At 41.9% G+C, this 25,008-nt stretch overlaps 1 protein-coding gene across 1 annotated transcript in view; it reads left to right on the top strand.

Annotated features, from left to right (window-relative positions):
- The window catches only part of TRPM8 (transient receptor potential cation channel subfamily M member 8), a 122,854-nt gene extending 107,554 nt beyond the window's left edge, over positions 1–15,300 (top strand). Inside the window, exons 21-25 of the mRNA XM_019554547.1 lie at positions 2,212–2,402; positions 6,933–7,032; positions 9,912–9,945; positions 11,908–11,985; positions 14,126–15,300. Of these exons, the coding sequence (XP_019410092.1) occupies positions 2,212–2,402; positions 6,933–7,032; positions 9,912–9,945; positions 11,908–11,958 (376 nt within the window). The 3' untranslated portion in view covers positions 11,959–11,985; positions 14,126–15,300. The remainder of the gene's footprint in view (positions 1–2,211; positions 2,403–6,932; positions 7,033–9,911; positions 9,946–11,907; positions 11,986–14,125) is intronic.
- Positions 15,301–25,008: the final 9,708 nt, after the last annotated feature.

Raw genomic sequence — 25,008 nt, 5'->3', positions numbered from 1 at the left:
GCACAGGCCTGCCCTCAAAGTGTTAGCTGCTTTGTTCATCTCAGTTAATCTGTTCAACCCACTTAGCAGCATCCTTTTCTTCTGTCCCTTTCCCTTCTATATAAAACCTTGCTTTCTGCCAGGCCATTCATAGCATCTGATGAACTATGTTGCTGTCTATGAAAGCTCATTCCTCTCTGAACTAGTTAGCTTTTAAGATGCCACACTGCCCTACTTTCTGCCTTCTTCAGACTAATGCAGCTAGCCACCTTTCGTTTAAATAGATTAAACAGAGTAAGCCTGGGTAAATTAGATAGCACTTTGAATTCAGGTGCATTATGGAAAAAAATGACCTCTCTGAGGTATGATTTTTGTAATGAAAAAACAACCAAAATGTATCTCTTCCCAGGATTACTCTTCCCAAATCCTCCAATTCTAGTGGGCTGCATCACTTATTAATTTGTAGAAAAGTTGCTTATTGACTTGTTTTGCAGCAACAGAGCAAGAATATTTCTGAACAGCTCCTCATTGTGTTTGATTAAAAATAGATTTTAAAAAAGAAGATACCATAGGCCCCATAGGTAGTGGGTATGGGGAAAAGTCTGAATATTGATTTCTGCTTCCAAAATAACATGAAAACCACGTTTGAAAAATTAAGTGTTTGTTTTCTGGACAGCTAGAAACAGAAGACTTACGTTAGCTATATATTGGTTAAGCTGTGGTCCTAATGAATGAAAGACTTTTGTTTAGAGATATTGACATATTTTGAAATCCTGTCTGCTCTGGAATGATTGTAGAAAAGGGGCAGACTGGGCCCAGATTGTCAATGGTATCCCAATGGAAATTAGACACCTAAATACTTCTGATCTGGGTCTTAGGGTATTTATACACATACTCCAGGAGGGTGGGTGGGGAGGGGGGAGTTTAATTGTAGTGGATCTGAGAGCTACTCTAATTAAAGTGCCCAGAGTGTCTCTTGTATTAGCATCCCTGTGCTTCACAATGGCGTGGGGGGCACTTTATTTAAAGCTTGTTGAACGAGCTCCTGCTGCCACTTTGAAGCATGGGGATGCTGATACACAAGATGCGGGAGGCTGCTGGAGCCCAGTAATTGCCATGCACACTCAGTTAATTGAATCTGTTCTGATACACTTGGATTATAGCACAGCCTCCCTGCTTGTGTATAGGTACCCTTAGATGTTACAATTTTTGCAGCTGGAACAGTCATTTTATTCTGTTTGGCATAGTGAATTCCTGATCCTAGACTTTGGTCCTATAATACCAAGACTTTTTGTTTTTAATTTTGTTTCAAGGAAGAAATCAGTACTGAATTCTGTGGCCAAAGCCCAATAGTTAAGTTAAAAATTTCAAGTGAGCCAGAGCTCAATCATTCATGTCTGTGTGGCTCTATCACTGGGTAAGTATCCTCTCTCCCAGACTCATCAGTCAGGGGCTTCGGATACTCCCCAAATCCATGGCAGGCATCCTATGTGCAAGCCTCAAGCTTGGAGGCCTTGGGGTTCAGATACCTCCTAGCCTCAGTTGCTCTAAGTCAAGAGACCTAGGAGCAAGACATGAACAAAGCACAACCTCAGTCCCCCATTACCACATAATTGTGTAGTTGAGTTTCCCGCACTGGGGAAATTCTCAGCGTCAGCCTGTCTGGAGTGTGATGGACAGTTGTCACCCTGGAAAAACCACCTTCTTGATTGTGGTATTTTCCCTGCCAGTTGGATGATGAGGTGCTCCAATCTGGAACCAAGACTAATTATGCACACTGGATAAGTCATGCAAAAATGCATTAGTTTGGCAAATATAATTAATGGCACAAAGTGTTCCAGCAGGTTTCATTGTGTTTGAAGCCTGGAAAAATATTGTCTAAAGCTAGGTGAGGCTTGTAGAGCAATATATATTTAATCTTTTTTTAGTGTTCTCTCACTTCTCTTTCCCTCTCCCCCAGTCTAGCTGTAATTTCAGTTTTCTGTGCCGCATCCTACTCTCTGACTTCTCCATTTCTCTAGTCTTTCAAAAATCAAATCTGAATTCAGTAACCTTCAAATCAGAATTAGACTTCCAAATCCATGATGTTCAAATGGTCTTGAAATTATGCAAAATATTTGTCCTGTTTATCCTCTGTGAATTTACTTGAATTGTAGAAAAGCCTTCATTAGATGATGATTAACTAGCTGTATCCTTTATACATCTATCTTGATCTTTTAATTTGTCCATTAGTTACACCGTTGGATCAGTACAAGAAAACAATGATCAAGTGTGGAAGTTCCAGCGATATTTCTTGGTTCAAGAGTACTGTAGTCGTTTGACTATTCCATTTCCCTTTGTCATCTTTGCCTACATCTACATGGTGATGAAGAAATGTTTTAAATACTGCTGTAAAAAGGAAAGCAAAGAGCTCTCCATTTGTTGTAAGTAGGATTGTGTGTTATTTCTACTATCCCAAACATTTTTATGGCAAATGGATTGCAACCATACCATGGTATGCTGCAATCCAATTTTAGTTTCACAAGCCAAGCAGGTTTGGACTAGGTTAACTTCTAGATGGTAGACTTTAAAAGGGAAACACTGCAGCACTGAGCAACTGTGAGTTAAGAAACAACCTGCTTTTTAGCTGAGTTGATAATAAACCATTTTGCTATTAGTCAGAGTAGTTAAGATGGATACAAAAAATGAGTCCATGACTGTTTTTGATTAACAAATTTCTTACAGCACACACAACCTCAGACCTTTGGGTTAGCATTTCTAACCTCTGCTTACTAGAGGTGCACTGATATATTCTTGTTGGCTGTCGGATCAGCCCTGATAAAAGGAGAAATGCCATTATAGCTATCAGATTTTTTTGGTCATTGTGGCCAATAGTTAGGGCCATGTGCCCAGAGTATAGCCCAGTCCCTGAGCCCACAGCAGACTACAGGTCCCAGGGAGCAGTAGGAGGGGGCATTAGGGAGCAGCCACGGGGCACTGTGTTCGTCAACAAAGGGCCACTTACTAGCTCCTGCTGTTGCTGCTGCTGCCATGCCAATGCTGCATGCCAATGCTGAACACTGGGGCTGCCATGGAGACATTGGGCTGTGCGTGGGTGGGGTAAGGCACCGCATGAGAGACTTTTTGTTCTGCCGGGTGCCGGGCACCGGGCACCTTTGCAAATGCACCTTCTTCCTGGAAGCCATGGGAGCTTGACTGCATGGGGCCTGCCGGTGCTGAGGCAGTAGTGTGCTCTGGAGCTCCAAATGCTGTCAGTGATGCTGTCCATGAGACGATGCACCCTGCCCACCTGGGATGGCAGCACAGACTGCATGGGGAGCAGGACTGTGGATAGGAGCTGTGGGTGAGGGGGGCGATGTGTGTGTGGGAATAAGGTGGTCATCACCTTTCTCACTGAAGGCCAGAGCAGACAGGAGGTGTGTGTTTGTGCGTGTGTGATAAATGCAAAATAAATAAAAAATGGTTTATGTTGGTAGTTTAAAATGCCTTGCGCTATTACTAAATATCGGTTATCGGATTGGCACTGGCCAATTAATGGTTGGTTAATCACTGGCTATCAGTATTGGCCAAGAAAATCTTTATTGGTGCACTCCTACTACACGTATACATAACATTTCCTTTGAATTTTCATCTGGACCTGGGACAGTGTTGCTTTAAATTGCTTAAGTTTTTTTGCTTAGTTAAACAGCTCCTTTTTTCCTCCCCAAAGGTTACTGCAGGTGCAAAACTATTCCTCTCTCTGTTGTCCAAGAGGACGTTGAGGCTTAGTTAGCTCATGTTTGTAGATACTTTGAAATCATCAAATTAATTCCATTGTTTAAAAGTTTGTGTGGTACTTAGTAGAGAACCTTTCTTCTTTAGGGCACTTAGTGCATTCTACCAGATACTGTTAGTGCATGGAAATTGTTAGCTTATATCTATGTAGCATGGTCTGTATATGAAAAGCATCATTCATACTGTTGTAGTTGCTGTTAACACATTGATTGATGATGATCCTCTCCTGGACTAAACCAAATAAGGCTTAGAACAGATTTCATAGTCTGAACAAGCATCCCTCAAACTAAGAATTCTCTCTTTTCACAAAGAGACACACGTTTGGCCCTCCCTGATTTTTTTCATTTTTACCTTGTCATAGCACTCCCCACACCCACAGTGATTTGTTGATTTGGGCACTTCAGACAGTATTGCAAGAGGTGACAGACCTGTTTGATCTTGCATGTTTGAAATGCTTACATGACTTACAATATAAGTATAGGTGTAGGCACCCTGCTCCACCATTTGACACTATTTATCTTTGCCCTTCAATTATATTCCTTCAGCTAATGAGGTTTCAGAATGGATGCTACAGGGGCAGCCTATTATGAATAATAACTTCTCCAGAGACTTTCCTGCCCTGTCATGCTTGATTGGAAAAGAAAGCTCATACTCTTTTGTCCCACCCACCCCCTATAGGCACTGCCAGTAAATGAACTCTGTCAGGAAACCTGTATGCAAAAATCCAGGAGTGGTAAGGCCTCCAGCTATTTTCTTTTCATTTATTTTGTCAGTGAGCAGAGATATGAATTGCTTTAACAAGTTTTTTTTTCCCAAGAATTTGAATGTTGTTGCATGAATTCTCTTAGCTTGTTTTCTAAGTGCCATTCATAACAGATGATAGAAGATGACTTCAGTTAATTGGCAAGCTTGTTCCTATACATCAGCAGCCTGGCTTTCACCCTGCAGCATAGACTGAACCTGTTGTAAGAAACACAGATCCTTAGTACTGCTTAAGTGAACTAGGTTGTCCCTGTTGGTTGTCCCACATTTTACATTCTCTGGCAAAGTTGTGCTGGTGGGAGAAGTGACAGGGTACTATTTCTTCGTTATACATTAAAAACCATCCTACCATAGCAACTCTACTAGTGTTGGAGATGCTAATGGCCCAGATGCTTAAATGTATGCTTCAGTAAACATATGGGATGTTTATTGAACACAGAAATGAGGTACCAAAAACATGTCAGGTGATGATAGGAGAACCCTTGAGATAAGGGAAAAAATACAGACTTTAAAATAAAATGGAGGTGTTCATCAGGCCTGTGCTTAGCAGCTAGTATTGGCTTTGGATTCAGCCGCTTCAGGGGGGACAGTGATTTGATTTGATTTGACCGAGTCTGATTCGGAGATTCATCTCCTGCTGAATTGGTCGAATCTCTGAATCCAACAGGCTTCATCTCCCGTGCGCTCTCCCAGCTCCATCGATAACTGCCCCACTGAGCCCCAGAGTCCCAGCTCTTTTTTTTTTTTTTCGAAGTCCCACACTCACCAGGTGCTGCCAGGCACGGGGGAAAGGGGAGGTGATCCCCACTGCCCCACACTGAGTGGAGGGGCTCTTCCACAAGCCCCCATCCCCTGCCCACTCTTCCAGCCCCATCAATAGCTGCCCCGCCTAACCCAGCTCCCGGTTTTTAAAAAGAAAAAGCCCCACACTTCTCAGCTGCTGCAGCAGCCATCGGGGCCCCTGGCAGCTTGTGGTGGAGCCCCCCCTCCCCTGCATGCTGCACAAAGCAGTGGGGATCACCCCTCTGCCTGGCAGCAGCCGGTGAATGTGGGACTTTTTTTTTTTAAAAGAGCTGGGACACTGGGGCTGGGTGGGGCAGCAATTGATGAGTCTGGGAGAGCAGGTGAGGTTTGGGGGGTGCTCAGGGGAGCTGGGGCAGAGGATGGGACCTGGTGGGGGTCCCCCCCTGGTACCCTGTCCCCTTCTCTACTCCCCCTCTCTACTTACCAGCTAGGCGTCCAGGTCCAGCTCCCTGCAGTGGCAAGTGGGGACTGCCCAAACCTCCAAAGCTCTCTGAATCTTTTCTGAATTGATTTGGAAAGCTTTGAATCAATCTGGACCCTTTTAATGGCCTCTTGATTCGATTCAGGTTCAGAGATTCGGCCGCCAAATCTCCTCAGAATTGAATCACCACTCAAGCTTTGCACAGCCCTAGTGATAATGACTGTCTCAGTAATTCTGTGATTGCCTCTGGGACATCAGTGTGTGGTCTGATAAATCCCCTGTTATAGGCCCGATGAGAAGAACACCCTTCTATTGTGACTTGCACCCTTAGTCTGTCCACACTCCTGTAGTGGGCTTTGTCTAAGTTGTCAGGAATTACTGTTTTTGCACATCTCCCACTGTTTCAGGCAGATGCTACAACTTTAGAGACAGCAGAAACTCAAAGGCCCTTTCTCTTCTCTGCACCTGTTGAGAGACTTTCCACTTCCCACCACTGTTATGAAACAAGCCAAATTATTTTAGATGTGATGTGGTAAGATCAATGGGACTTAGACATCTAAATACCTTTGAGGATGTGGGACTCATACCTAAATATGTATAGACCTCCTCAGTAGTCAGTAAGGTATACTAGGTAACTATATGGTATATAGTAAGCCCTATATGGTAGCAAGCCCTATATGGTAACTAGGGCTTGCTTCCATAGATCTGTTGGCTGGATCAGCACAGAAAACCATGTGGCAACCTTGGGGTCCTGGAAGACTGGAGTTCTGGTTGGATCACAGGAGCCTCTGTTCAGTATTGTTTGTATTTCGATGATTATACTTCCTCTTTGGCTTAAGGACCAGAAATATAGAGGCCTGCACTTAGATAAACCCAGAAATTAATTTTGCATAGATTCATAGATGCTAGGGTTGGAAGGGACCTCAACAGATCATCAAGTCTGACTCCCTGCCTAGGCAGGAAAGAATGCTGGGGTCAGATTTCTTAACCTCAAATACTGTGTTTATGCTCATCTGCGTATATCATATTTGCATTAGAGCTGTAATCATTTTGGAGTGGGGCTGCTAACATTTTGTATTCAGAGAAATTAATCCCATTAGCCTATGGGAATGCAATCACCAACAGGTCTTTTCACATTGTAAAACTGTAGAGGCAAGTTTAAGTTAATTTAATGCTTTTCTGTATTTCTCAGGCTTAAAATATGAGGACAATGAGATTCTGTCATGGGAAGCTGTCATGAAAGAAAATTACCTTGTCAAAATCAATACCAAAGCAAATGATTCATCAGAGGAGTACGTCTACTTATTTCTCTCTGTTTTACTCTTAAGCTAAACTTCAGCAACCTATTTTTACTAAAAAAAAGTTTAATGTATTTAGAAAAAGCTAAGTGTTCATAAATTTAAAAATATAGAAGTGAGTTCGAAGTAGTTCACACATATTCCATGTTAAGTGAAATCTAGAGAGTTATCACATATTTTGTGTAGATACATAGTTGTTTGGACTTGCAGTTATGATATGTTGTGCATGTAGTTATATGCTGCCTAGTTTACATATATATATAAACATACCAAAAATATTTGCTACCTTGGATAACCTTCAGTCTTCATTTCTGTGTATCCCTTTTCCTCATGTATCTAAAATGAATCTAATGATGCTTTCCTTCTCTGTAATGTTTGAGGTCTGCTGATGAAAAGTGAAATGTAAGAGCTAAGTGATGGCATATTGTATTTTTATGTAGATGAATAGAGAATATCTAACATATAATTGAGAAAGTATGTTGTCCATAAACATAAATCCTACTGGGCATCTTTACTTGGTTGCAGTCCAGTGGTAGATAACATCTCCGTTCTTTTTTATATTTGGACTTGAAGGGTGTTTATACACATGCTCTGGGAGCTGGGGCAGGGGAGGTTGCTCTGAGAGCCACTCTAATTAAAGTGCCTGGAGCATCTCATGTATCAGCATCCCACCCACACACTTAAAAATGGTGGCAGGGGCACTTTAACTAAAGCTTGTTTGACGTGTTCAATAGTTTTAACTCACAATGTCATCTGCAGTGGTCCTCCCCAACCATTTTTAAGCATGGAGATGCCGATACACAAAACACTGGAGTCTGCTGAAGTGTAGTAATTGAGCCTGCTTTGACGCATAATTACAGTGTGTAGGAGCATCCTTGTTGCTCATGTATATATGTCTGAAGGTCCTAACATTTCTGTTATTTTTGGGATCCACTTCAGCCTTTTTTTTAGTATAACTAAGCCAGACTACTTGAGTGGAGAAAAGTAGAAGTGGGTTTAGAAAGCAAAGTTACCAAAAGACTTAGGGTAAAGTAAAATGTCACTTTGTGGGCCTAGATAACATGTAGATATGCTCTGGAGACTTGAATGCTGGACCATTCCTTGTAGTCCTTCCCACCAGCTCAAGGAGCATGGGAAAAGCAGGGGAAGGGGCCGGGCTGAAAAAAATATGGTCCTATATTTCTCTACCTATGGCAGATCATGCCATTTGGAGCACAAGGGTGGGCAGTGCACTGTATTGCAGCCTTCCTGGACACTGGGGCAGATGCCAGGTGTCCAGCATGTGGAGTAGCTCACAGGGGCCTGGTGTCATGGCAATCTGGTCAAGAATCATTGGATGAAGCACTATCCAGAATTTTCTCCTGCACTTCTCTTGAAGCTGTCCCACTGGGCATCAGGAGCAGGAAATGTGTGGGGCCAAGAGAACAAATCAGAGGGTGTGTGGCTCAATGAGATGAGATGTTCTGGTTGGAGGGGGCTCTGAGTTCTACCTGAGCTATTGTACCTAGCACAGTAGAAACTTTCCTAGTGCTGTTTATTAATTTAATCCACTTCATCCAGTGGATACAAATGCAAGGTAGTTTAGCTGCAGGAGGAAGGCTGAAGAGGGGTCTGGGCAATACCCAGCCTGTGACCTCTTGGTTAGAGCAGTGTGCTGGGAAACAGAAGATATAAGTTCTGACCCTCACCATATGTAGAACCTGGGTCTCCTGCTCCCTAGGCAAGTGCCCTAACTGCTAGTTTATTAGACTAAACTGATTCTGTGGGAGGGCTGCCCTTCTCCAATTTACTTATAGCAGCTGTGTCCAGAGGTCTGGTTTATTTTGTTGTAGGATGGAACAGAATTCAAAGCTGTGCAGAAGTACCCAAAGCAGCAGTTAGATGTTCTGTATGTGCCAATTAGGTGTCTAAAGTGAAATAGGATTTAGTCCTCAGGGCCCAGTTTGGAAAAGCTGTATGAAACTTCACTGAAAATACTACTGAACATAAAAGCAATTCTCAAAGATATACAAGGTGTTCTTCATTTCCAGCTTAATTATTGAAAAGCTGATAAGTCTTAGTGGAAAGGTTTCTTGTTTCTAGGGCATGACACTGCCCTGCTGTAAACATTTCCTTCCTCATAGGCGTAAGCTGAAAATTAACCGGCTTAACATCAAGTAGCCAGCTAGTTTTAAAGGGCTTCTATACATGTGCTCTAGAGTAGGGTGGGGGGTGCTTCAATTAGAGCAGCTCTGAGACCTGCTTTAATTAAACTGCCCACAGCATCATGTGTATTCAGTGTCCCGTACTTCAGAATGGCAGTAGGGATACTTTAACTAAAACTCATTGAACAAGCTTTAGTTAAAGCACCCCCGTCACCATTTTGAAACACAGGGATGCTGAATACACATGACACAGAGGCTGTTGGAGCATGCTAATTAACACGCTGCAACACTCACAGCAAACTTGATTAATCCATCACTCATACAGTTGCCCAAATGAGCTTCATATCCAAAAGAGCCATGCTGGTGATACTGACAGCAGCCTGTACTTAAACTTCTCTAATTGTAATAAAAAATCTATGCCGGTATAATTATTGCCACATTCTGGGAAGTCTAATGGGAATAGTTTGAACTCACAGTGTCATCTTTAGTTATTTACAGTTCTTTCATTAACCAATGCACACCTAGAATAAAGAAGAATTTTAGAATTTCCCAAGACACAGTTGCTTCGGACCTAATTTTAGACAAGTACTTCAAATAGATGTCCTATTTTACATAAAATTAACGGACTATTGCAGAGTTTTACAATGTATCTACTGGATGCTGTCAACAACTGATAATTTAATTTTTAGTTCCATGATTTTCACTTTGGTGTATGTTGTCTTTCCACAGGATGGGACATCGATTTAGACAACTAGATGCAAAGGTACTTTTTTTTTCATATAGTCCAAGAGCTGGTAGTATATATTGAATTTATATAGCTTTACTTTTCATCTGAGCTCAAATTTTCTTAGAACACCTTTTTTCAAGGCATAATCATAGATTGAGGTGACTTAGAGGCACTGTTATCTTGTTGGGGTTACTAAGTAGAGTGGATGACCACAAGAGTTGCAAGTTAGAGACAGTAGCTCAAAGCTGCAAGCTGCAGAACTACAAGCCTACTATGTAATGGAGACTCTCTGAACCTCATTAAGGGATGGAGAATGCAGTGACAAAAAGGGCAGGCCAAAATGGGATATAAACTAAGCTCTGAATCAGAAAGCTAGTCTGGCCCAGGCAAAGGAACTGAGAGGAGCTCTCTTTATAGAGCTAAGAAGATGTGCAGTAGCTGTAAGCAGGCCCAGAAGGGCAGTGGGGACCAGAGGAGAGTGAACAAAATAGTGGCAAATCTAGTTTGGTTATGTTTTGGTTTGGATTCTGAGCAAAGAAGCTGCAAAGTATCCATTATAAGTCACAATAGGAAACTGCTAAGAGGACCAAGCCTGAGTTGGGGCAGAGCTGCTCTGAGAGCCTGAGCCTGAGTTGGGCCAGAGAGTAGTAACTTAGTGCTGAACAGGGCAGAGAAAGATACCTAAAATGTCACTCTAGTAAACTGAGTGCTGCCTCCCAAATTTATTTCAAGTAAGATCAAGGTGTTGCAGGTGAGTACAGGGTAGCACCCCGGGAAACTGGAGTATCAAACAGACCTGTGTTGGGGGCCAGAGCCACTTTTACAGGCAGAGGCCTATTATAGAACTGATTTCAATGGGAATGGTAGGAGGTGCTAGCTGACAAAGAAAATAAATTGATAGTAATGTGTGGGCCTCTGATGAGGTTACAGCATGCCTGAAAGAGGCAACTGTAGCACACTGAAGTCCTCTTGTAGTGTCTCCTTTTGTAAAGACTGTGTCCAAGAACAGTAAAACGCAAACAGACATTGTCTCCTAACAGACATTCAAAATCGATCTAAGTTACTCTGTTTCCTGTAACCGGCATAGTTTAGAGCTGCATAGATGTCACACCTATTGCTTAATTACTGGTACACCTTCCAGAGTAGGAGACAAATAGCTGAAGGCTCTTCGTAGAACAATATTTTTTTTATCTTGTTATAAATACACGTTGAAAGAAGATGTTCTATGCAACAATATTCACTCTTGTCTGGCTAGTTAATTCCATCAAGTTCCCCTATTACATCAAGTAAGATTCTGATATCCTTTTGTCACTTTACCCTGGGAGAACACCCATTGACTTGGGGAACAAAATTAGACAGTAATAGTACAGGCATTGGAAATTGGTGCTAGAATTTGATGTGTAAAGGTAACGTTGAAGCAAAGGAAATATTGAAGGACACAGCAGTTTATTAAACCTGTTTTTATAGGAGACTGGTTCAACAATACTCTATTGAATTGTAATCTACCATCCCATTGTAAGTAATTTGAGTAATTTGGAGCCAGTTGCTTTTGTGAAGCCTGCTTGTTTAAAAATGTCAACGATATATATGTTAGTTCTCACTGTATTAATTGCACGGATGGAAATTGTAATTGCTACAGATCTTTCATGTATGTTATGTGTGGGGCAATGTTTGGAGAGGCTCTTTTATTACTCATTATGATCATTTCCCTGTGAAAAGAAATGTAAAAACTGCATCATTTGTCACTGCAACTGAGTGTGTCTAGTGAATACAAATAACAGTAGGTTATTGCTTATTCATTAACAGCTGGCATTCTGAAGGCAACCAAGGAAGCATAAATTCCACTTGAGTATGCTCTGTGAGGATGTATTCTAGAATATGTTAAATAATTTCTAATTTGCTTCATAATTCTTTTTGCCCATTATTAAAGCTTCAAGAATGTCCTGGGGAAAAAAAAGTTAGAATGAGTTTAAACTAATAGGAGCCTGTTGTTTTTAGCTCAGTGATCTGAAGGGTCTTCTGAAAGAGATCAACACCAAAATGAAGTGAAAACAACCTGAAGCCCACTTCAGCAGTGTAAGCTTACTTTTAACTTGTATGTGACTACATTCAGTAATCAATCTCTCTGGTGTTAATGTATCCAATGAAGAGGAAGTGTTCCATTTGGCATAGGTTATCACAGTTTCTAGGGGAGCACTTCAAGACTCAGATTTTCATTCTCACTTGTTTTCTGTAGATTAAATGAGAGTATCTCCTATGACCATCTATATTTTCTGGATGTAATTTTTAAAAATTGTGTTAGCTGCAGTCAAAATGATGTTATTTTGGCCCTTGATTTGCATAAGAGCTATGAAGTACATCCACTTATTTATCTATGTTTGTACTAGAGGCCCCAAACTGAGAACAGGACTCCATTGTGCTGATGCTGTGTGTTCCCAAGGGATCTTATGGATCTAGAATGTGTATGGTAGCTAAAGGAGTTTAAGTCCCTGTCTTGAGAGATATGAAAGAGAAGTAGACCAATACCCAAGCTAACACACACTGGCTGCTACTTTTGCAGAAAAAACAGGGTAAGAAATATGGCTATATCAAAATAAAGATAATCTGGGAGGATTGTGGAAAACTATATTTAGGTATTTTTATCCTCTTTTTCAGAAGTTGGAGACATCCTCCTTGTACAGAATAGTTTCTGTACAAATTGCACAAATTCTGTTCTGCACTTGCTCGTCTCATGGGAATCATTTTGTATCCACATCTTGAAGATGTAAATGACTACATATGATTCAATACATCAACATGCATTAGGGTAAAAAACACACTGACAAAAGAGCGTAGGCCCAAATTGTCATATATATTTAGGCACCTGTATGTCTTTCAGCATCTGGGTCTTTGTTTTTCTAGTCTTTGGCCATGTCCTTAGATAAAATAAATTCCATGTAATTATAGTTTTAAAGGTAAATATCTGAACTGCTATCTGATTTGGGCTGACTTAGAGGTCTCATAGCTTGGGGACTAATGTGGTTCCTATTAAATAAAGCATAATGGAAGTCATGAATGTCAGGATCTCAATTGTTTTATTTTGGAGGCAACTAAATCAATGGTTTAAAATACTGGGCCCATCTGAAGACACCAAGCCTATATTTATGCTGATAGGCTAAAGCAAACCTTAAAGTTGACTGCAAGCTTTACCTTCCAACCATCTACACTGTAAATCCCTCAGTTCAGCCACACTGGGCATCTAACCAGACCCTGGTAGTTCTGCCAACCTTCTGATTATGAGGTCAGTCTTGCTCACCTCTTTATGCACTGCTTGGAACTCACCTGGGCATGAAAGCCTTCAGCTCACTAAACGCATCTCTGAAAATGCTACAATTTCCCATTTATTTCCAGTCTTTGTGCACTTCATTTTTTTCTGTATTATCTATACACAGACAAAAGCCAGAAGGAAAGATTGGTTGTCCACAGACCAAGCCTAGCAGGTCTCTGTTTTGAGTATAAGCGACACAGTGTGGCCAGCTTTAGTGTGGGCTAAACGAGGTGACGGATGACTTGAGCTGGTTGAGGGTGACCTCAGAATCAATCCTGACTGTCAATATAGACCTACGCTTATTGCTGACATCTGTTTCAGTGGAAGTTTTGTGGTTTCTTTGCCCAGTTCTTCTTTCATGTGAGCTGTCCAGGTTCTGAAGTTGAACTTCTGCCATGTAACCAGAAAATAACAATGAACAGGAAGGCTGCTGTTCCACAGCAAGCAGCAGACCTTTGCCAAGGAAGACAGAACAGCAGTGTCTGTATATGCACTTCATACTAGTAACACAAGGGCAAATAATTGCACAAAGTGCAGAACACTACAGAATCAGGCCTATAACCCTGAGAGAAAATGCATGTACAAAATGAGGAATTGATGACCCCTAGACATGTCAGATCAGCCATTGTTCCTGCTTACCATGATCGAAAACAGTATAAGTTTCTTAGTAAACATGGGGGGAATTATTATTATTATTATTATTATTATTATTATTATTATTAATAATAATAATAATAATAATAAACAGGAGGGCAAGAATAGACCCAGCAGCAAGATAATCTTATGTACTTCATTAAGGATTAAACTTTTGTGTTCCAGTCAGATAGCCACTGGAATGAAAACATGTGAAATGTGATTGCATCTGGGAGATCTGTTCAACAACTATTTTATTTTATTTTGTTTTTGCAGGTACTGAATTACTCCTTGGAGAAGTATTAAAGAGGAATGGATCCAACAACAAACGGAGGTGCCTAATAATGACTTGGCATGATTCTTGGTGCTTTAAAAATCTCTTTTCTATCGATGCTTCTGAAAGATTTGGGCCTCAATTTTTTATTCACACTGTTGTCTTACATAAAAGCAGTAAGGAATTGAGGGATATTTCTCTTCCCGACGCTTCACACTGCTTTGTGTATGCTTCTGTCTTGTGACACCTTGTAAGCTCTCTCTTCCTGTGACACCACCTTGTGGTTGTGTGGATGTTCTTGTAGACACTTTTTGACAAATAATTGACTCCTAATGTAGGAGGCTTGATGGTCCTTGCTCTTTCAGTTCTATATTTGTCTCATTTATTGCCTGTTTTCCAGGTCCTTAAGTCTGTTGTTAGCAGCTGCTGCTAAGGAACATCCCTAATTCTGCATTCTCTTGCCACTGCCAAAGCCCATTTACCTTTGAATCGTATGAGCACATAACTTGACAGTAAAATCAGCTAGGCACCATTGTTGCTTTTCTTAGTGAGAATCTTCAATGATCCTTCCTTTCCCATGCTTAGTTTGCTACTCACATAGCGTATTTACAAATAATGACCACATTTTCAACACTGGCATATAAGAATGCAAGATTTTGTCTCAACATCTCTAATGGGAAGCATGCCTTATCTCCTGGATTCCTAGAGAATGATATTGATTTCTGACCAGGTTATGAGGCTGCATATTGTAGTCCAGTTCCTGACTATCTACACCAAAACACTGAAGAGATGAAATGAAAGGGCAAGTTATTTCTAAAGAGCTCAGGTAGACGTGCTGCTATTAGCTTCCATGATGTTTTAAATGCCCAGGAAGTTGAAATTGGTTCTAAAACGTTCACATTTTGTGATTTTTTTTTTCTGTTCTGATTCTTTAATGTGTAAGAAAGTTTATCACTCTTTAATCCTTATTAGATCAGGCAGTTGAATGCAGCAGTTAATTTAGCTTAATAGAAAAGATGATGCAATTAGAAAGACTTCACATAAAAGGGCATTAGCTCTTTGGGAAGAAGAGCTGTGTTCTCCAATCCAGTCCAGGCCTGTTTCCACTAGCTAAGATAAGGAAGTTCATCTGACCATAACTTAGAAGTCTGAGCTATTTGCTGTGGTTATTTTAGTATCTGGGCTTGGTCAGAAATGCTAGTGTTGAAACAATGAAAAGCAGTGTGTATTAAAAGGCCTGCCTTTGAAAAAAAAATCAGTCCTTTGATAAATTGTGTTGTGTGCTTTCCTTATTTTACTAGCTTGTGTTTTATTTGGAACAAATGCTTTTGCTGTGACTCTCAATAGCAGGAAAATTATTAAAAGAACACCAGCCCAGGTTCAAAAGCAGGACTCTTGTTGAAAACAATGGAGACTGATTAGCATGGTGTTGGTTTATTATCCCAAACATTATTGCAGTACAGAAAATCACCTTGAAGTTAGTATTAGACTATTGCTGACCATTGTATGAGATGTGCACATATCTGGCCATCATAATACAATAGTATTTTTCTGTAAGCTTCCAAACTGTGCTGCTGATCATATAGATACACTATGGTTGTTTGTTCCTGTATTAGTGATATAAGTCTGCCAGGCTGTAGGAAAATTCCAGATTTGCAAGTGGGCTTCCCACAGAAGAGAAATCTGAGATATTGGAGACTGTTTATGTTCTAAGTATAAACTGCTTTATTGATATTTCACTAGTCCTGCCTGAAGCAAAATGATCAAACAGTATGCAGAGCAGAAGCAAGTTATGTCCCAGTAATTGGCACCTTTGACAATGTGGATATCCTGAATCTTTGACAGGAGACATTTTTGCTTTTGCTGTAGTCTTCCACTGAGGGGATAAATGGCAGTGAGCCCATCCCCACTTCTCAGTTTGCTCTCAGCTATGGAGTTCTGAAGGTCATTGACTGAGGAATAGGGGAAAGAGAGTATGAGGACCATATATCTCTAAGAACTCCAGTTATTGGTTAATAATTTCCTTTTCTATATTGAGTTGTTATCCACACATACATTCCTGTGTGTGGGATATTCCAAATACCTGGAGGGTGAGTCTGAGTCCTATAGACAAGCAGAAATTGAACTACTGCTCAAACTAAAGGCAGTTTCCCTACGTGAGGCCTCCCCCATATTGTAGTACTTAATAAAGGTAAGGATTGAGGTCCATGTTGTTGCTCATAGATGTCCCCTTTAGGAATTCCACATTAAGAAGCAATGGATGTAGATTGCATCCTGATGGAGCAGGCTCAAATTAAAGCAAGTAGCTTCACCTTGAAAGTCTCATATTGGAGTTAATATAACCTGAGATCCAACCTGACAGCCTTGGGGAGGAAATAACTGTGGCTTTAGATCTTTTAGCTTTGGTTATTCATAAAAACAGAGTTTTTTTCTTTAAATGTTTGGTACTGTGCAAATGAAGGGCTAGGACCCTCTTGACTTTAAGGATGTGTGGAGAAACGTTGGTTCAAGAGGTATATAGCTTTGGAAAAAAGATGAGCAGGGTAATCTGCCTTCTCTTGTGGAATTCAGAGACTAATTTCAGCAGAAATTTAGGATAAGTTTGCAGTACCACCTTGTCTGGATAGAAAGTAGTGTAGTCTCGTACTCTCTTTATCTAAGTAACCATCAACAAAATTATCATTTTCCTGTGGAGATGGAGGAAGGAATATGATGCTGTCAACTTGAAGAATGGGCACATTAAAGATCCAAAGACCAAGTCTAAGTCACACTCTGAGAATGGCTCTTTAATATTGTGGGGAAGGGGAGAATTTGGCTACAATCTTGAGAAACCTGAGTGTATTAGGATGACAAAATATGGCCCAGTCTTTAGTATATGGATGTTGGCTGAAATAACTACTATGTGGACCCTTATTGAGCTGAACACTGGTCTGCAGTCCTCAATTCCAGCATATAATCCAGGATAGATGTAACAAAGGATAGAGTTGTGAAATGGTCTTATTGCAGGAGACTGCTATATGAAGGTAACATGGTGGCACGATGGCATTGTTTATAGGAAAGAATATTACTGATAACGTAGGTGGTTGTAAAATGTCTTCCAGTGAATGCCTCAGGATCTTAGTGATCCCTTTTGGGGATAATTGCAGATTTTTTACAAGGTCTATAGGAAGATCTTGGAAACCACCAGATTTATCAGACAAAGGGATGAGCAGAGGAGAACAATGCCAGAAGAAGATTTCCTAATCTTTTCTTACAGCAATAATGGAACTGGAGGGAAGGAACAACCCATGGCCTATGATGGAGGATGAGCTAAAGGACTCTTGAAGACAGGGCAAGTTCAATTTTGAGTGACCAGAATGGTGAGCATTTTCCTGGATTCTTCAGGACAAGACTGTCATAAAGATGAAGGCTAAAGGAATTTGTAATAACTTGGTCTCATAAATATTTCCAAAACCCTCTGGAACAATCTAAAAGTCAAAAGATTACAGATTAAAGCAGGAGTTGCAACTGCTGATAACTGTACCAGTTAGGTAGGTTGTGTTACAGAAACTATGTGGTACCTGCCAGCACACTATGTACATTTGGATCTTGCTATGGCTTGAAGTCAGTCTGATGGCAGATAAGGGATATAGATAGCTGTGGAACTGATTATACTATGAACAAGATGCTTTCATTTCTGTTTCCATTATATGGGTTCACATAGTGGTTATACAAGGTCTATCAGAGTAGAAAATGAAGTTTGGTTTGATTTAGTAAGTTGAAACAGAACTAACAGGAACACTTTGGGAGTTACCTGAGGAAGCAAGCGTGACTTTGGCTGTTTGGGGGTTAATGTAGTACATGGAACTGAATGGTTAATGTAGTACACTGAAGTGGCTGACCTCAAGTCTGTATGCTGACCTGTCTCTACAAATAAGATTTGGAACATGGTCTGCATATTGGAAATAACAGTGACTGAAAATTCAGCTGGTGATGTGTGAAACAGGCCGTATTTGATTTGGATTCAGATTCGGCCTGAATCAGGGACAGTAATTCAATTAGTTGATTTGCGTCACTGTCCCAATTTGATTTGGCTGCATCCAAGAATCCAAATCTGAAGATTCGATGCTGAGTCAGAGAATCAGCAATTTGGCCATAGACACAGCTTTAACTGTTTTTTTGATATACCTCAAAGTACCAGGCACAGCTCATGAATGCTGCAATGCTGGGGCAGGTGGAGCATCCCACAGGAGTGCGGGGGTGGGAGGTGAGGCATGTCTTCAGCAGCGAACTCAGAAGTGGATTGGAAATACTTCTGGACCACTTCTGGGTCTGCAATCAAGCATGTAAGGGGGGCCCTCCCATGCCTCCCTGGCTCGGCAGTTGGCTGTGTGGGGACCCTGGGTGCCCCTCCAGACCCAGGAGGCACCAGTCACCAAGCTGGGAGGGCATAGGGTGGGGGGCACCCCTGTGTGCTCCCTGGTGGACCTGGAAGTGGACCAGAAGTGCTTCTGGGCCACTTCCAGGTCCACTGCAAAGCATGCTGGGGACCCCCCCACCATGCTCCCATGGGATGCTTCATCCACTCCAGCATCTCAGCATTCATGAGCCACCTGGTACCTTGAGGTATGTAGAAAAAACATTTAAAGCTGTGTCTATGTCGGAATCATCGAATCTTTCTGAATCTCCCCAAATTGATTTGGAGGGTTCCAATTTGATTCAGAGAGATTGAAGGGTCTCCTGATTTGATTTGGATTCAGAAATTAATCCACTGAATCAGGCCAAATCTCTGCTGAATCGATTCGGTGACTGAAGCTTCCCATAGTCCTAATGCTGAATGCCACTGTTTGGCATGAAAGTACTGCTGATTGTGGTATCTACTTTTGTAGCATCTAAAAGTTTAAAGGAGGGGCATTACCAAGTGCAACAGCAGAGCTGTTTGTTAGTATTGTAGTGATGCAAAGAGCAAAATAAATCCAAGTGATATGTTCTTTTCTGGAAGGGTTCCTTTTAAATATGATACTGCTTTTAGCAAGCATGGTGTGGTTTCTTTTTCATTCTACCTTTATGTTACATGTTCTAAGTATGTTCAAAAGACCCTATACAAATACTGTTTCCTCAGACTAGTGCTGTGTTCAGCGCAATGAAGAAGGTTGCTGAGTAGATTTTTATAGAGTAGGAGATGCACATTGCCTTTTTCAATATACCCTTTTCAATATACTCTGTTTTATCTGCTACCTAAATTGTCCATATGTAGTGTAACAAGTCAATCACAATTTGTTATAGCATCAGTACAATATAGGTCATTATTCTTCAGTGAAACATAAGATTTCAACATTCGTTAAAGGCCTAATCATATTCTCGCTAACTTCAATGTTTATTTTGCAGAAATGGATTTTTTTCTCATTTGTCTTTGTATGTAATATAGAATCTCTGTTATACATAATACTTGTAACATATTCCATGCTAGTTGTAATGATGCTATTCCCTTGTGTGCTGGATATATCTGTGGGCCATCTCTTAAAGAATCAAATTCACCTTTAAGAATTAAACCTGTATGTACCAATAATTAAACAATGTGTTTAATTCTTGTGTCTCGCCTTTCTTTCAAGGTTGGGAAGAATGATAGAGAAAAGGGCTTTAGGCAAATAGGTTCTATCATCATTGCTAAGCTTCTGAAATGTTGTATATTCTTGACTTAATTTTACTGGCACAGGCAAGTTCTCCATTTTATCCCTAGCCAGCCTCTTGCTTAATACCTTTCTCAATAGAATCACTACACTTAGAAACTGCAATATGGCTGAATAGGGCAAGAGGTGTTTTGGGGACAATTATATTGATCATCCAGTTTGAAAAGGATCCTCCAATCAGAGCCGTTCCTTTGGGCGGGGGGGAGGGGGAATTGGAGCAACAGCCTCAGGTCCTGCACTTTGAGGGACCCTGTGGACAGTGCTGTACAGGCCCCACCGAGGGCACCACCACTCTGTGCGGCCACTGCATGCTGCCAGCTTCACGCTCTGACTACTCATTCTCCCCCCACATGCCGCTCCATGCTCTAGCTGCTCACCACCCCACACCCGGAAAGTTACTTTGAGACATTTTGAGGATGACTTCTTTATAGAGCAGAGCTAAAATTTAATGCAACAGCATTAATAATTAAAGCTTCAGAAAAGTAACATCAATGACAAAAATCATATTTAAGGATGAATACTAAGCTTTAAAATTCCCAGTCTGGAAAGACTAGACAGCTACTTGCAATTTGTGACATACCCCTGTTATATTGTAAAAGTCCTTCCTGCTGAGGAAGGACTGAGTTTAAAGTGAATGAGAGGAGAAATGTGGAATTTACCAACTTACTCATTATGGATTTGCTTTCTGTCCTGAGCTGAAAATTTCCCATTACAAAACATACGAAACATACTTCTTTTGAGCTGCCATAGGGCTGTCATGATTTCAGCAAACTAGGAGCACTCTTCAGTTACGTAATAGTAATTTGTGATGACTTCAGTGAAAATGAAAGGAGGCTGAGGAATACAAACATAGAAAAATCAAGATCAGCTGCCATAAGGCATATGGTTCTGAGGTGATAGTTTTGAAGTCATTCTAAATTCTAACTCCTCTGTCTGAGTAATAGGAAATGCTGTTCTCAGTAAAAAAGGAGGCAACGTTTAAGGCAGATCAATCATGCACACTTGTTATCAATGTTAATTTCACTGTCAGGCCACACAGATGCTTCCTCTTTAAGATGACTGTATGATCTTTCCAATACTTTTTTCTGATGCCAACCCAGACTGAGATCCTTTGCATGCAATCTGAATTTCTTGCCAAATAATTGTTCAGCATCTATGTATTTCAGTGCTATAAATCTCATCCAACAGGTTGATGAACTGGAGAGTCACAGGATCATAGGGAACAGCTAGCCCTTCTCAGAGGCCACTTAGTCCAATCTCCTGCCAGAGGCAGGATCATGCCTATTCAAACCATCCTATACAAACCCACTGTCTAACCTATTAGTAAAACTACACAGTCAACACTGACACCCTAACCTGTCACAGATAAGGCAGGGGGACAATGTAGGCTGGGGCAGGCAAAATATGGCCCTCAGGCCAGATCTTGCCCACTAGGGCACTTTCATCCAGCTCATGGTGCCCACCAGCTAGTTGAATCCCACACAGCCCTTCTGCCCACAAGGGTGGGAGTTAGCCACCCATGTATACACACCACACAACATACCATATTGCACCTCGCTCCCACCCTTGTGGGTAGAAGGGCCTTGCCCAGCCAGCATGCAGCTTGCAGGTGGGGCTGCTGCTGCCACCACTACAGCCACCTTGGGATCTGGTCCACTTCCCCAGCATCCCATTCACTCCAGGCACCAGGTAGGGAAGCGGCAGGGGGGAGGAAAGGAGGAGCTGCAACTGGGTGGGAGAGTGGAGTGTGTGGCTGGGGCTGGTGGCAGCAGAAAACCCATGCCCAAGGGGGTGGTGGCAGCATGGAGCTTGGGTGGGCAGGATGTGGGTGTGAGGGAGAGTTCAGGGGGATGTGGGGTGTCCCCCATATGCCCCCCATTGTACACAGCCCTTGCAGCCTGTGGTGGCAGTAGCAGGCAGGGGTGCTTGTGCCTGCAGCCAGCACTGTACATAGGGTGAGGGGCACAGCCCAGTGGCCCACCTCTGTAACCACTGCGCACATGCAGCCCTGCACTCATGCAGCACTAGGGGGAAGCTCCACACACTGGAACCTGCTGCCTTCCCCATCCCCTCCCTGCCATGTAGGCCTTGGATATGGCAGGGCACTGTTGGTGTCTGCCACTTTAAGGTCTGGAGCAGGCAGCAGCCAGGTGCTTGAGTACAGTGGCCATTTTGAGACCCAGGATATATATAGGGTGAAGCAGCAGTTTGCTGCTGGCCACCATGAGAGGGATATCAGTTGGCAGAGCTGAGGCTCACAACATCTTGGAGGTATATGGGCTGAGGCTAATTAAAATATTTTATAGTAGGTATTTGACTTTTAGTGAATGATTTGGTTCCCCCTCCCTCCCAATTCTAAGATGGCAACCCCCTCTCCACCCCCTCCCAAAATGAGCATTTCCAGGGGGCAAGGGGAGGGACTTCTGGTAGCAAATATCAGGGGTTAGGGATGGGACTTCTGGTCCCAAGATGGCAACCAGAGGGTGGGGCAACTGTGAAGCTACCTATGCGGTTCTTGAAAGCTCACCAAACCTCATTAAGCAGCCCTCCACCCAAAATAATTGCCCCCTGATGTAGGCCAATGTCCTGCTGCTGTGAGAGTTGTTAAAATATGTTTGAGAGATCCAAGGAAGAGGGCCACACTCCCAGCTGCAGAGGAATGTAAACCTCCCTATAGTCTGTAACAATCTGACCATGGGGGAAAATTCCTTCTCGACCCCCAAATATGGTGAGTGGTCTGACCCTGAGTAGAAACGGAAGACCCTCTGGACAGAAACCTCAGCAGGAGCATTAGCGGACCCCAGTCAAAATCCCTTTCCTTGGTTACACCTAACACTCAATTGCTCCAGAGCTGTGCATTTTTCCTTACTAAATATTTTGATTAAAGGAAACTTCAATCTAAAATGATACTTTTTGAACTGTAATTACATGTTGTGCATGGTAGAAAAAGGGCAAAAGTACTCAGTTCTTTCAGTTGAAGGACTTACCTACAGTTCAAAAACAGAATTGATAATTCATTACCAACACAGCTTTAACATTATGGGAGTGAAAGATGAGATAATTTCCAGCACAGTGCCTAGATCCAAGGACTGTGTGTGGGGAAACAAAGTTAAGGTCAGAACAAGAAAACTTGCAGCTATCTCCATAGCTGCTGTTGCAGCTCATAGTTTAGATTAAAGACTGTCTCTGCTCCTCATGCCCAGTTCCTAAACTCCAGTTCTGTGAAGCACTAAATCTCTGTTAGCCTATTTAGAGAAATGCAGAAAGGAAGACTTCTGGGAGTGGCCTACAAGACCCACGTTCCTTTTGTTTAAAATTGGTATCTAACCTTATGGATGGAGGGAGAACTTCAGAAATTTTGAACTGAGCATAAACTCATTCAGTGATGCCTTCCTGAGTGTGCAGACAACCTGAAGCAGTGGCTCTAAAGACATGAATGTAGGACTGGAAGGGGACACTAAGGCCATTGAATCCAGTCCCTTATGTTTACAGGCAACCTTTTTAGCACTTAACAGTGCTAAAAATCATCTGCTAATACAACAGTCACAAAGCACTTAATGAAAATAGCATGCTGCAATATGCTGCATTTAAAAAAATATATAGGTAAGATAAGGGTACTGCCATTGCAATTACAGAGAACTTATAAGTTAATATAAGTTCACAGGATATTAAGAAGACCATACCCCATGCTACAGAGGAAGGCAAACTGCCACAGTCCTTACCTATCCTTTTTTCCCTCAGGTCTGGTGATCAGTTCCACCCTATGGGCACATCCACATAAGTGTGGACATTTCTTTCCCTGCAGACAAGTAGCAGCAGCACAGCTTGTACTACTGCTACTTGTTCCTGGGGAATATCCTTATCATATGTGTTCTGGCATGCATCCTGGGGGCCTCCTGGGGCTGCAGCCATGGCAGGAACCCTGGCCAGCACCTGGAGCAGAGCTCTGGCTGACCAGGTTCTGTGGATGGTGCAAACTGCTGCCACATACACCACCCGGCTTTTTTTGGTGTAGGGTTTTTTGACCATGGGATCTCCCGGGGTCAAAAAATCCCCCTGCTCTGCAAGGTAGCAATGTAGGGAACGCCTGCATGAGAAATAATACCTTCTAGCCAGTCACCCCAGTCAAAACTCCCAACTTTAACTGTGGCCAGTGTTCAGGGCTTCTGTGGAAGGTGGGGAAAAAATAAAAGGTAATAAAACATTTATGAAATGAGAAAAAAAATCCTTACTTGTCCCTGCAGATGACCAGTAGAAGTCCTGAGAAATGGAATTAGCAGGCTCCTCTCAGAGAGAAAGAGAGAGAGAGAGAGACTCACTTTCAGTCCTAACATGGGGATTGGAAATGGTTGAATGTGCTGCTTATAGATCCAGCAATATTTTCATTCCATCAGTAACCCTTCTGGGGTTGCAGGAATCTTGCTGGGTTCCTATAGAAGCAATTTAGATTCTTTGCCATCAATACTTTGCTCAGAAGATTATTTCAGAACTTCACTCCTTTGATAAAAATCTTCTATTTCCAGCCTAAATTTGTCCAGTTTATAGCCAATTAGTCTTGTTCTTTACCTTTACATAGGTTTTCTCCTGGCTTGACATTGACCTCCTGAACATATTTATAAAAAAAAGCTGTAGTGTAATGAGGAGTGGGCAAACAGGGCACCAGTCTCAGACACACTTATAGGGCATGCATGAACAGCAGCTACCACTGCTGTCACCCTAGCTTCTGATTAAAAATAACTTCGACTTTTTTTTTTCTAACTTAACAAACGAAGACCTTTTAAACTGTTCTGATCAAATAAGTTCTCTCCCTTGACCATCTTAGTAGTTGTCTTTTTTTCTTGGTTCTGCTGAAATGAATCTTTTTTGAGCTTTGGTGACCAGAACGACAGCCAGTATTCTAAATGGGATCTTACCAGTGCCTGGTAGAGTGATACTAATAGTTCCCTGTCTCTATTAAGAATCCCTGCATAGCATTGCCTGGAACATAGTCTTTCTGGACTTTAGGAAGACCTTTGACACTGTCTCTCACCCCATTCTCATAAAAAAACTAAGGGACTGTGGCATCAACACTACACAGTCAAATGGGTCACTAACTGGCTGGAGGGCTGCAGCCAGAGAGTGGTGGTGGATGGGTCATTTTTGACTTGGAGGGATGTGGGCAGTGGGGTTCTTCAGGGCTCGGTCCTCAGGCCCGCACTGTTCAACATCTTCATCAG

This window comes from Crocodylus porosus, unplaced genomic scaffold, assembly GCF_001723895.1.
Source record: "Crocodylus porosus isolate Cpor-Errol unplaced genomic scaffold, CroPor_comp1, whole genome shotgun sequence".
Lineage (NCBI taxonomy): Eukaryota > Metazoa > Chordata > Crocodylia > Crocodylidae > Crocodylus > Crocodylus porosus.
The sequence above is the reverse complement of the archived record's forward strand: the minus strand, read 5'-3'. Positions and strand labels throughout refer to the sequence as shown.